Source organism: Cervus canadensis, chromosome 14 (assembly GCF_019320065.1).
Source record: "Cervus canadensis isolate Bull #8, Minnesota chromosome 14, ASM1932006v1, whole genome shotgun sequence".
Lineage (NCBI taxonomy): Eukaryota > Metazoa > Chordata > Mammalia > Artiodactyla > Cervidae > Cervus > Cervus canadensis.
In genome coordinates, this window is record NC_057399.1 from 27443256 (window position 1) to 27457351 (window position 14096).

Below are 14096 nucleotides of genomic sequence, written 5' to 3' on the forward strand. Positions count from 1 at the left end.
ATTCTTCGGTGCTCAGCTTTCTTCACAATCCAACTCTCACATCCATATATGACCACTGGAAAAATCATAGCCTTGACTAGATGGACCTTTGTTGGCAAAGTAATGTCTCTGCTTTTTAATATGCTGTCTAGGTTGGTCATAACTTTCCTTCCAAGGAATAAGCGTCTTTTAATTTCATGGCTGCAATCACCATCTGCAGTGATTTTGGAGCCTAGAAAAATAAAATCAGCCACTGTTTCCACTGTTTCCCATCTATCTGCCATGAAGTGATGAGACCGGATGCCATGGTCTGTTTTCTGAATGTTGAGCTTTAAGCCAACTTTTTCACTCTCCTCTTTCACTTTCATCAAGAGGCTCTTCAGTTCTTCACTTTCTGCCATAAGGGTGGTGGCATCTGCATATCTGAGATTATTGATATTTTTCCCGGCAATCTTGATTCCAGCTTGTGCTTCTTCCAGCCCAGCGTTTCTCATGGTGTACTCTGCATATAAGTTAAATAAGCAGGGTGACAATATACAGCCTTGACGTACTCCTTTTCCTATTTGGAACCAGTCTGTTGTTCCATGTTCAGATCTAACTGTTGCTTCCTAACCTGCATACAGGTTTCTCAAGAGGCAGGTCAGGTGGTCTGGTATTCCCATCTCGTTCAGAATTTTCCACAGTTTATTGTGATCCACACAGTCAAAGGTTTTGGCATAGTCAATAAAGCAGAAATAGATGTTTTTTCTGGAACTCTCTTGTTTTTTTGATGATCCAGCAGATGTTGGCAATTTGATCTCTGGTTCCTCTGCCTTTTCTAAAACCAGAGTGACCCTCAGTAACTGCCAAATGGCCAGAAACCAAAGGATCTTCCCTAATGTAAATCCTGCCCCACATCCTGCAAATGCCTGTGTTCATGTACTTGCGTGGTTAAGAGGGCAGGGTTGACACTGCTCTAGAAGCACCTAATCTCTCCACCAACGGGGTGTGGAGAGGTAGAGGTGTGGGGTGTGGGGTGTGGGGAGGCAGAGAGTGGCACAGCCATCTGACAGATGTGAAGTGACAGCTCATGTGGTTTTGATTTGCATCTCTCTGTTGATTAGTGATACTAAGCATCTTTTCATGTACCTGTTGGCCATCTGTATGTTTTTTGGGGGGAAATGTCTATTCAGAGCCTCTGCTCATTTTTAAATCAGGTTGTTTATTTATTTTTGATGTTGAGTTGTCTGTGAAAGTCACTCAGTTGTGTCTGACTCTTTGAGACCCCATGAATTATACAGCCTATGGAATTCTCCGGCCAGAATACTAGAGTGGGTAGCCTTTCTCTTCTCCAGGGATCTTCCCAATCCAGGGATCGAACCCAGGTCTCCCACGCTGCAGGTTGATTCTTTACCAACTGAGCAACCAGGGAAGCCCGAGAAAAATGGAGTGGGTAGCCTATCCCTTCTCCAGCAGATCTTCCTGACCCAGGAATTGAACTGGGGTCTCCTTCAGTACAAGCGGATTCTTTACCAGCTGAGCTACCAGGGAATCCCAAATGTGAGTAGTATGAGCACATGTTTAAGCCAGCAGGATGCTCACAGTACTACACAGTTCTACTCAGTTCTCATGCTCTATGAAGACTTACTATTACTTCCTTGAGCAACCAGTATATTCTCTCATTCATCAGGCAGAAGTTTTCCTTAGGGCCCAACTAAGGGAGAGGATCATTCATGGGTTTTTATCAGCTCAGAACAGAATCAGCTTTGAATTTAATCATTTATACCATATTCAAATTATAAAACAGAGTTTAAATATTCTGTTAATAAGTAACACGTGTTGCTATACTTCTTCTGCAAAGGATTACTCTGAGATCTGGCTCAGGTCTTACTAAGATCATTCAGAATGGAATGAACAATAAATATTTGATGGTATCCTTCCTAAAGCTTCTTGAAAACCGATTTTCAAGAGCCCCAGGGTGTTAACAGTGATCAAATTATAAGATAAACCATTTTTCTCTTGAAACAGAAAGAGACTTCCTGGCTTCTTGAACAGGAGGAATAAGGTAAAACTCTGAGGTCACATTAGACTTTCTCACAAAGAGCCTGCTCTGTTTGTACTGGCTGCATGCCAAAAGGCAGACAGGGAGAAAAGACAGACTTAAGGATAATACATGCCCTCGTACCAAATAAAAAATACCTTCAGAAAGAGCCCACACGAAGAGCTGTTTAGGACAAAACTATCCAGCTTCTCTAAAATCATATTCAAATTATAGGTCAAGGTGAACATGGCCATGGCAGGTTTGAGATGAATGGTATAAATAAGGCAATTAAAATAGGAAGACTTTCAAAGAGAACCCAATCAGCAAAACTCACAGGAGTATTTATAATTAATTTTATCTGTTAGAAGAATTATCTGAAGTAGCAACCGAATTCCACTTATTTAAATGTCAGTTACCATAGTAGATTCTATAGCTATCAGGTAAAACTTAGAGTCAAAACATATTTCCTGAAGCTAAATTTATAATCATTATAAAACTTGATCCTTTTGCTATGCTCCAGAGTTTTGTAAAATAAGAGACGCAGGCCATTTGTTGCTGTTGCTATGAGACACTTGTTGCTATTGCTATGAGACAAATGTTGACATCACACATTTCTGGAGAAGGAAGGAAAATGATAAGTTCTTACCAAGTAATCATCAGGCTTGATACCAAAAAGTTCTCTGAAATATCGGAATGCTAGTGGAGCATATGTCTTAAATCTGAAGTCTGGGTAGTGATGTGCTGGGGTCAGATTGCTCCCTTCACTGCAATTAAAATGTTAAAAAAAAAAAAAAAGAGAGAGAGATAAAGAACATCAGTAAGGACAATTTTGACTTCAAATTCTAGCTCTATTAGTCCTGTACCAATTTCCCGTCTAGTAAAACATCCCTTGATACTGAATCTCTCTAAGCTAGTGTCACAAAGGCCAATGGCCATCAGGGAAAAACAGCTGCTAATGTAGCAAGGGCCACTCCAAGCTTGCATCCCCTGCCAGTCACAATGTATCTTCAGCTTGAAAATTCTTCATCCCCCTGTGCCTCCTTTCTGGGAAAATGACTCAATTCTCTCCAATGAAGCCACTGCTGTAATGCTTTAGGTATAAGATCCAGTGTTTTTGTGCACCCCAATGTTCATCGCAGCACTGTTTATAATAGCCAGGACATGGAAGCAACCTAGATGCCCATCAGCAGATGAATGGATAAGGAAGCTGTGGTACATATACACCATGGAATATTACTCAGCTGTTAAAAAGAATTCATTTGAATCAGTTCTAATGAGATGGATGAAACTGGAGCCCATTATACAGAGTGAAGTAAGCCAGGAAGATAAAGAACATTACAGCCTACTAACACATATATATGGAATTTAGAAAGATGGTAATGATAACCCTATATGCAAAACAGAAAAAGAGACACAGAAGTACAGAACAGACTTTTGGACTCTGTGGGAGAAGGCGAGGATGGGATGTTTCGAGAGAACAGCATGTATATTATCTATAGTGAAACAGACCACCAGCCCAGGTGGGATGCATGAGACAAGTGCTCGGGCCTGGTGCACTGGGAAGACCCAGAGGAATTGGGTGGAGAGGGAGGTGGGAGGGGGGATCGGGATGGGGACTACATGTAACTCCATGGCTGATTCATGTCAATGTATGACAAAACCCACTGCAATGTTGTGAAGTAATTAGCCTCCAACTAATAAAAATAAATGAAAAAAAAAAAGATCCAGTGTTTTGCGCAATTTCAAAAATGCATTTTTTTTGGCCATGAATTTTGAATACTGCATAAAAATTTTAAACTAGGAATAAGTAAAATAACTTAGAAAATGTCTCACCAACAGAAAGAACCAACACAGTGGAAACAGATGGGTGCTGAATCTAAACTCTTTCTTATACCCACAGTTACAGGAAAAAGACCTTAACTATTTAGGAATTTTAAAACCTATTTTCCATTCCCATACATATCATGATTTTCTTCCTCTTCTGGGTTCATCTTTGAAAATTTTTGTGCAAAATTTATGACAGGTATAAGGTATAAGGAGATCAGCAAATACTCATGCACCTAAACTGTTGCTTAAGAAATAAAATATTATTCATGTAGTTCAATTGCCTTTAGTACTTTTTATGGATCATATACTCCTCCTCCTCCTTAGAGACATCCGCTACTCTGAATTTTTATGTTTATGATGTTTACCATCCATTTTATTCTTTGACTACTGGCAGTAATATATTTCACATGTCATTACCTAACTTTTTATTGTAAAAAATTTTTTTATTTAGAGGTTCAGAATTCTTTTTCACCACATTCTAGGTGGGACACTGAGGCCAGTCTTTCATGGATATTACACAAATACATTGTGCAAATAAAAAGGCTTTCAGCATACAACAAGTACTTAGAATCCACTACAATTTAAGTTTGCTGAGGTCTGTCAGAATTTTTGTGTCAAGACCTGACACATGGTAGACAATAAGTATTTTTTGAATGAAAAAATGAGTTTAAGATAATGCTAATTCAGTAAACTTGATTCTTAGATGAAGCTTAGGTTCAAAAGTCAACATAAAAGGAAAAAAAGATCATATAGTCCAAAATCATCCTTAAAAACTATTTAGGAAATGACCTGTTCAATATATCATGTGGCCAGTTTTCCCCATGCATGGTTACAGATGACCGTGTCTTTTGGTGACTTCCAAAAAAAGTATTAGGCTTGTATTGTTAGGGGCCATCCTATAACAACCAATCTTCTCTGGGAAGGCCAGGACTGCACTCAGGCAGCAGCAAGGCACATACAGGACAGGAGTGACACAGGAATGGAGGCTGCTTGGGAGAGGAACTCACGTATGACCAGATCATCCGCTCACTGAGATGGCTATTGTTGCCTTAAGCAAGCACAGGTGAATATTCATAATGCTTGTATGATACCCAGGCAGGGTGTACAAACATTTCCTCATCCCATATTTTGGGATTTATGAGACATGCACTCAGTTATACATCTTATGGGACTGACACAAGGAATGATTTTGAAACTTACATAATTATAACTTGAAAACATAGGCTGTGTAGAAATAAGAGATTAAGAGCAAAGAGGCTCATAGAGACCTCTGACATCTTTTCTCACTGTTGCAAGCAAGTAATAATAAATCTTTTGCACAACGAAGGAGACTGTAAGCAAGGTGAAAAGACAGCCCTCAGAATGGGAGAAAATAATAGCAAATGAAGCAACGGACAAAGAATTAATCTCAAAAATATACAAGCAACTCCTGCAGCTCAATTCCCGAAAAATAAACGACCCAATAAAAAAATAGGCGAAAGAACTAAACAGACATTTCTCCAAAGAAGACATACAAATGGCTAACAAACACATGAAAAGATGCTCAACATCACTCATTATCAGAGAAATGCAAATCAAAACCACAATGAGGTACCATTTCATGCCAGTCAGAATGGCTGCTATCCAAAGTCTACAAGCAATAAATGCTGGAGAGGGTGTGGAGAAAAGGGAACCCTCTTAGACTGTTGGTGGGAATGCAAACTAGTACAGCCACTATGGAGAACAGTGTGGAGATTCCTTAAAAAACTGGAAATAGAACTGCCATATGACCCAGCAATCCCACTGCTGAGCATATACACTGAGGAAACCAGAATTGAAAGAGACACGTGTACCCAATGTTCATTGCAGCACTGTTTCTAATAGCCAGGACATGGAAGCAACCTAGATGCCCATCAGCAGACGAATGGATAAGGAAGCTGTGGTACATATACACCATGGAATATTACTCAGCCATTAAAAAGAATACATTTGAATCAGTTCTAATGAGATGGATGAAACTGGAGCCTATTATATAGAGTGAAGTAAGCCAGAAAGAAAAATACCAATACAGTATTACTAATGCATATATATGGAATTTAGAAAGATGGTAATGATAGCCCTGTATGTGAGACAGCAAGAGAGACACAGATGTATAGAACAGTCTTTTGGACTCTGTGGGAGAAGGCCAGGGTGGGATGGTTTGGGAGAATGGCATTGAAACATGTATGTTATCATATGAAATGAATCACCAGTCCAGGTTCGATGCAAGATACAGGGTGCTCAGGGTTGGTGCACTGGGATGACCCAGAGGGATGGGATGGGGAGGGAGGTGGGAGGGGGGTTCAGGATGGGGAACACATGTGCACCCGTGGCAGATTCATGTCAATGTATGGCAAAACCAATACAATAAAGTAATTAGCCTCCAATTTAAAAAATTTATATTAAGAAAATAATCTGAAGCAGGCTACTTTCAGTGGGCCAAGAGTGTTGCCACAATTTTTTATTTTCTTCCACTCTCTTATCTCCTTTCTATCTCATGCAGTCAAAATAATTCATTCTATTACAGATCACCTTCAACATTTAAGAGTAAAATAAAACACCCATTCCACTTACATGGAATCATTCTTTAAATGATTATTCTCATGCAGTTGGGGACCCAAGATTTTATCAGAGAGGATACAGTATTTATTACTATCATTTTTGGTTACTCAGAGCTTCTTGACTTCTTCACCTTTCCCTGAATCTACCACTAATTACAACAGCTTTCCTTGGATTCACATCTCCCTGGCTATTGTGCTTCGTTCAGAAAAGGTGTGAAAAGGATAGTGTTAAGTTTCCCTGGAGATGAGACAGGCAGACACATGTGCACACACACACACACACACACACACACACACAGAACATCTCTAGGTAAAGAAAGGGAACCTTTATTTCTTTACATATCCACCCTGACCCCTGACGGCTGGTATAAAAAGCCATTACATCACTAAGAATGAAAAAAGTAAACTGAATCTATTAATAGCTTTGGGTCACATTAAGATATAAAAAAAGGTATGGATCAACTATGATACAGGCTTGCCTGTATGGGGTCATCAATAAATTATATGTGTATAATGGAGACAATGAACAGAGAACAAGGATAATACTTAACAGAGGCATTACAGGAAGTGGCAATTTCTTCACAGCATAATTAACAGATATTAATAATTAACTGCTGAGGTTATACAATCTTGAACTTCTCCATTTGCCTGAATGGACAGCAATGCTCCTTAGTAGTGGATCATAATACATGACCTCTTTTAATTTGTTTTTCTCCTAGTAGATTGTAGTTCATGAATTCTGCTTTCCTTTGATAAATATTAAGATTTGACATTCTCTCAAATCACAGTGGACCCCCTATGTGGGGGCTGAGATACTCCTAACTCCCTGTAGTGCAGGGAGACTTGAGTTCAAGTTCCATCTCTGCCACTGACAAGTTGTGCTCTCTGAGACCTGGTACTGAACCTCTAGAAATGACATGGCAGAGTGGGTGAAAATGTGAAAGGAAGGCCATGCCCCAGCACATGTGGAGCCCTCAGTGAGTCTGGATGATTGAGGTTGCATGGAAACAAGAGATAGCCCAAGGTTGAACATGTCACATGAAGAATGAGGTGGCTGGGTTTTTTTTTGGTTTTAAAAAGCAGGAAAAAGAAAGTTACAAAATGAGAAAATATTGGGTTGGTTAAAAAGTTCACTCGGGTTTTTCCATAGCTCTGCACTGAAAAACACAAACTTTTTGGCCACTCCATCATATGCAACTCATTTCACAAAAAGCTAACCTCCCAATATAAAGAGCTTTAAGATACAGCAAAAAAAAAAAAAAGGCCAAAAAGTTATATGTTAATATTTTTTAAAAATAGCCAAAGGTATAATCAGGCGGTTCACAGAAATGGAAGTACAAATGACTTACACATATGAAAAGATGTTCAACCTCATTTGTCATAGAATAAATGCAAATTAACTGTCACCAAGAGATCATTTTCTCTCTCAGATGAGTAAAAACTTAAAACTTTGCTATAGCTCAAGGGAGACTAGCACCCTGAGCCACTACTAGTGGGAAAGTAAATTGATACTTTTTCTTTGGAGGACATTTTTTACAACTGTCAAAATTACAAATGTATATACAACTCTTGATTTAGCAAAGTCATTACTATATGCTAAACTAGTGTTTGTATAAAATGACATATGTGTACCTGGTTATTCACTATGGCACTGTTTATAATGATGAAGGATTAGAAGCAACTTAGATGTCTCTCAGAAGGGAACCAGTCAATTAAGTTTCAGTCACACACTGGAATACTATGCAATTATTACAAAAGAATGAGGAAGCTTATGTAACCTCAGTTATGCAGGTGATACCACTCTAATGGCAGAAAGTGAAGAGGAACTAAAGAGCCTCTTGATGAAAGTGAAAGAGGAGAGTTAAAAAGCTGGCTTAAAACTCAACATTCAAAAAACTAACATCATGGCATCTGGTTCCATCACTTCATGGCAAACAGAGGGGGAAAAAATGGAAGCAGTGACAGATTTTATTTTCCTGGGCTCCAAAATCACTATAGACAATGACTGCAGCCGTGACATTAAAAGACACTTGCTCCTTAAAGGAAAGCTGTGACAAACCTAGATAGCTTAATTAAAAAGCATAGAAATCACTTTGTGGACAAAGGTCCATAAAGTCAAAGCTGTGGTTTTTTCAGTAGTCATGTATGGATGTGACAGTTGGACCATAAAGGTGGCTGAGCACCAAAGAATTGATGCTTTCAAGCTGTGGTGTTGGAGAAGACTCTTGAGAGTGCCTCAGACAAAAAGGAGATCAAATCAGTCAGTCCTACACTAAAGCAACCCTGAATAGTCATCGGAAGGACTGATACCAAAGCTGAAGCCCCAGTACTGTGGCCATCTGATGTGAAGAGTAAATTCATTGGAAAAGACCCTGATGCTGGGAAAGATTGAGGACAGGAGGAGGAGGAGGGAACAGAGGATGAGATGGTAAGACAGCATCACAGACTCAATGGACAGGAATTTGAGCAAACTCTGAGAGTGAAAGACAGGGGAGCCTGGCATGCTGCAGTCCACGAGGTCACAAAGAGTTGGACATGACTTAGAGACTGAACAACAAAACGCACTGACGTGGTGAGATCTAAGATAAATTAAGTGAAAGAAGGTTGATGCAAAATACTGTGTACGGCATGCCAACACTTGTATACAAAAACAAAAAAATATATCTTTGGCATGTATCTGCATAAAAAAACTCTTGAAGGATGTACAGACCCCTAGTAACAGGGGTCAGTAGAGCTAGACACTGGGTACAAAAGGGACAGGAATGAAAGGGACACTATTCACAGTATTTCTTTTAAAAGCATCATGAGGATTAACCCTTCTATGTATTACCATTTACAACATTAATTTTTTTTTTTTTAAGCTGGGGGTAAAAGCCATAAGCCCAAAACAAAGCTCTGCACACTCGGTACCACACAGCAGAAAGGTTCAGTAAATCTTCTGCTTAGTAAACTGCTCCAGTGAATGACAAATAGCAACCTGACAAGAATGAAGAAGCTCTACTGAAAGAAATGCAAATTACTGGGCTGTTGGCCCCAGCTGGAGGTTGTCAGGAGGTACAGGGAACAAGAGCAACACCACACAGCAGGTGCAGCGAGGATCAGCAGCAGACCTACGGGGGACCCAGGGGGGACCAGTGTGGGTGCTGGCCCACTGATGTCCAGCACAGAGGCTCCTCTGCACATGTAGGAAATGCTGAGCCAAGGCAGCAAACACAGCTGCAATCAGCATTCGTCCACCGGCCAGTGGGAGAGCTCCACCAAAGACCCCTGTGGGCTTTCCGGGCCCAAGCCTGGTGGCAGCCATCAGGAGCCGGTCAGGCGTCTAGACTCAGCAAAAATGAAGTCTGCCGAAGAGAAGACGTCTTCAGAATTTAAGATTTAGTCCTCTTCAACCCATTTAAAAAAGACCCCAGTTTCCTGTCTCAGCAAAAAGTTGAGGCTTTGGAATTTTCAGCTGCGATGTTTTCAGCACTAATTCGAGATGTTTGGATCCCGTGAGCTGGTAAAATCTCAACAATAAAAATCTGGAGGCCAAAATGTCATACATTTTTAGTTGTCTGACTTAGTATGAACAGAATGCTAGTTTCTAATTTTAAAAAATAGATATGAAACACACAACAAAGGTTTACTGTATAGCTCAGGGAACTATAGTCAATATCTTGGATTGACCTATAATGGAAAATAATTTCAAAAATAATATACATGTATATGTATAACTGAATCACCTTGCTGTGTACCTGAAACACTGTAAGTCACCTATATTTCAATAAAATAAATATATATTAAGAAAAAAATCTTTAAAAAATTTTGAGACCCATGTAGGATCTCCAACTTTCTTTTGCCAAGTAAGAACCTAAATAAGTAAGCCAACACACAGTTCTACCCTATCAAGTTACTAAAGAAAGAGTTTGTTAACCTCACCAAAGGAGGAAGAAACTTCAAATAAAAAATAGTACTTTCTCTATCTTGTTCTTTTCTCCCTTATTTCATCAAAAAGCAGTTAAGAGTTTATTATGGATCAGCTCTGGGATTTTGATATTTACTCTTTGGAGGTGGGTTCAATTTTCAATTTAACTGAACTTAAAGTTAGTGCTTGTCTTCAGTCCAAAAGTATGTTATTTCTCAATGGCAGTAAATGTTTAGGATTACAATGCTGAAGCTTGAGGAAGCAGTAGCCAGCATCTGGAATTTCCCATTTAGCAGATAAGGAAGTCAGAGCCTAGGGAGGGAAAGTAATGACCTAAGTTAGTCAGGAACAAACAAGAGGAGATTAGATCTACACCAAGGCAGTGGAAAAGTCAGCAGCAATTAGGTTGGCCTTAATTTCAACTTGACGTTCCTCGATTAGTCTTTTCAGGATCCTGTTAAAGGTTTCAGGCTACAACCTTCCCAAATACCCCAATTATCTCCCCATCCCCATGCTCCCCATCTCTAATCATGCTACAGGATCAGGTGGGCTGAATTTGATTAGCCATTTAGGGGTTCTCATTTGTATGTACCGTGAACACCCTGCTTTGCATATGTGGTTTCAGAGCCTGATAACCAAGTACTATTTTCAGTGGCACTGAGTGGAGAGATCTGACGCTCAGCAATAGGGTGAAATTGATTTAATATCTCCAGGACTCTTAAGAGGTCCAGTTTTGGAGCTGAGGCCCAGAGCTCTGATGTTTTAGAGGCAACATTTTACATATGGTGAGCTTCCTTGATTTCAAACTGTAACTGTTAGTGGCCTCCTGGCAAAACGAGTGGGTTAGCAACTCCTAGGTGACAGATTTATTATAAGGGATTGGCTCATGTGGTAATGGAGGCTGAGAAGTCCAACGATCTGCCGTATGCAAGCTGGGGGCCCAGGAAAGCTGGTAGTGTAATTCCAATCCAAACCCAAAGGTCTGAGAGTCAGGGAAGCCAATGGTATAAGTCCCAGTCTAAATCTGAAGGCCCAAGAATCAGGAACACTGATGTCCCAGGGCAGTGATAATGTCGAGGGCCTGTGGGGCTCCTGGGTACAAGCCCTTTCTGTGTCCTCCATTTCTTTGATTATAGGAAACCAGCCTTCGTTCAGTCTCCCTGACCTTCCCTGAGTTCCAAGGGGCAGATTCAAGCAGTTAATTAGGGAACGGAGGGGATGTGAGGCCAGGGAGAAACGGTCAAGAGCAGCCTTGGGGCAAGGTCCTGTTTTCCCATCAGTGGATACACACAAAAATATCTTTGAGCTCTTCTGCAGATACTGAAGCCCCCTCCAGGTGGAAGGAGTTAATGATTAATGGTGGCATGCTGCCCACAAGCATGAAGACCCCAGACCAGTTAGACCTGAAGGCAGACTCCCACTTACTTAACCACCAACCCATCAGAAGAATGTCCATGGACTGATCACACCCTCTTTGAACAATTACTATAAAACTTCTCACTATCCTCCCCAAGTGGGGACACATGGTTTAAGGGCATTAGCCCACTGTGTCCCCCTTTGCCTGGCAAAGCAATAAAGCTATCCTTTTCTACTTCACCTAAAACTCTGTCTCCAAGATTTTATTCACCACCAGTGTACCGAGAAGCTGAGCTTTCAGCATCAGCAGGAGAAGACAGATGTCCCACCTCAAGTAGGGAGTGAATCAGCCCTTTTGCCACCTTTTTGTTCTATTCAGGATGATGCCCACCCAAACTGTGAGGTGATCTTTTTTTACTCAGTCTACTGATTCAAATGCTAATTTCTTCTAGAACTATCTTCACAGACACACCCAGAAAAAATGTCTTATCAGCTATCTGGGCATCCCTTAGCCAGTCAAGTTGACACATCAACTTAACCATCACACCTCCCATGAGGCAGGATAAGTGACTTTGTCCTAATATACAGATGGTGATACTGAGACAAAGAAAACTTAAGTGTAATACAATTGGACCAGTGACACAGTCCAGTAACAAACTAGTGGGGGCACCCCGTCTTCAAAGTGAACCTGTGTAAGGCAGGGTATGCAGAAGCAGCATTAGGCATTACTAATTGCCTCTGCCAGCTCAGGTAAGGTGGACATTGCTTAGTTTTCACATACAACTATTTAACCTGGGTAATAGAAATTGGTTCTCTTGCCAAATCAGACAGTGACTGCTTTTCCATTCTCCTGAAGGAAAACAAAACAAACATAATGAAACAAAAGACACACTCCCTGAAGGTGCCAGTCTCCTTCTGCTGAACACATCTGTGATGGTACCCCGAGCTGCCTTCTGGAACACAAGGCTTTACCATCTTTTGAGGCAAACAAGCTAACAGCCAGTCTTTAAAAGTGAGTAGCTGAAGACAGCTTAAATTCCAAAACCAAAGAGCATATTCCAGGGTGTCATTTACTAGGAACATGTGATATCATTGTTCATCATCTAAATGCTAAACTTCTAAAGTAGTTATTACCACACTGAGAAATTATGTTTACAAGCAATTTCAAATAAGTTAAAATGCTATGTAATATTCAGTGCATGCAACAAATTTTTCACTTTTGAATTAAAGGAAGAGGCATATGATCCTTATCGATAGGAAATTATCTTTCCCCCACCCCCACTACATAAATATTCAACAAATATTTGAAAAGTTTTGACTTGAAGGGACCTTGTATTATTGGCTTTACCAGCAACAGTCACACCTCTCATTTAATCCTGAGAAGAATATTCCGGTAGCTTTGTGTTCTATCCACATCTATATAAAACCTTGTATGGAAAAAACCAGGTATAGATCAAGGGTTGGCAAACCTTTTACAGTCTTTGTTACAACTCCTCAACTCTATTGTTGTAGTGGAAAAGGAACCCTAAACATTATGTAAGTGAACGGATGTGGCTGTTACAATTAAACTTTATTTAGAAAAAAAAGCAGCACAGGGCCGTCTTTTTCTCATGAGCTGTAGTGTGCTGACCCATGGTACAAATGGATTCTTGGATGACTTTATGTCAGTGAAACTTGAAATGCAGGTGGTTAGCTAGTCTGTCAAAACCCTAAACGTAGCACTGATATTTGGCAATGCTTATATGCATCTTTGACATATATGTTTGCTTGTCATTTAGAATAATATCATAGCTCAGTTGGTAAAGAATCTGCCTGCAATGCGGGAGACCTGGTTTTAATCCCTGGGTTGGGAAGATCCCCTGGAGAAGGGAAAGGCTACCCACTCCAGTATTCTGGCCTGGAAAATTCCATGGAATGTATAGTCCATGGGGTCACAAAGAGTTGGACACGACTGAGTGACTTTCACTTCACCTGGTGATTCAAATAAATTCCAAAGAAGAAAATCCATCAAACCTAAGGGCAGTCTGCAATGATCTTCACATCAAGCTAAACTCCAGTGAGTAGATGAAAATACAGGCGTTTTCTTTTCTTTTTTTTTTTAACAAATTCTTCAATTAGATAATTATTCTTGTATATGGAAAGATATATTTATTGCCAGCTTTCAAACCATACTTTCCATCCCAGAGAAGGCAGTGATGGTGTCTCCTACAGGGGAACAGAGGGATGGATTCAAGCTGGTTGTCAAGGGGCCAGATAGGTAGATTTAGTTTCATAAGTTCTGTTTTTTTTTTTTTAATTCAAAAAGAAATACCGTTCCTGTGTTTCATCACCATAGTATAGGGAGAAACAAAACTGTGGAGCCAGCCACCACTGAGTTCAAATCCTGACTTTACCATTTACTGGTTTATCACTTTGGGTTAAGATACCT

At 40.1% G+C, this 14096-nt stretch overlaps 1 protein-coding gene across 3 annotated transcripts in view; it reads right to left on the bottom strand.

Annotated features, from left to right (window-relative positions):
• Positions 1-14096, bottom strand: part of PIP5K1B (phosphatidylinositol-4-phosphate 5-kinase type 1 beta) — a 330950-nt gene that overhangs the window by 148939 nt on the left and 167915 nt on the right. For all 3 annotated transcript variants that reach the window (XM_043487132.1, XM_043487131.1, XM_043487133.1), the window contains one exon: positions 2646-2763. In XM_043487132.1, coding sequence (XP_043343067.1) covers positions 2646-2763 — 118 coding nt within the window. The remainder of the gene's footprint in view (positions 1-2645; positions 2764-14096) is intronic.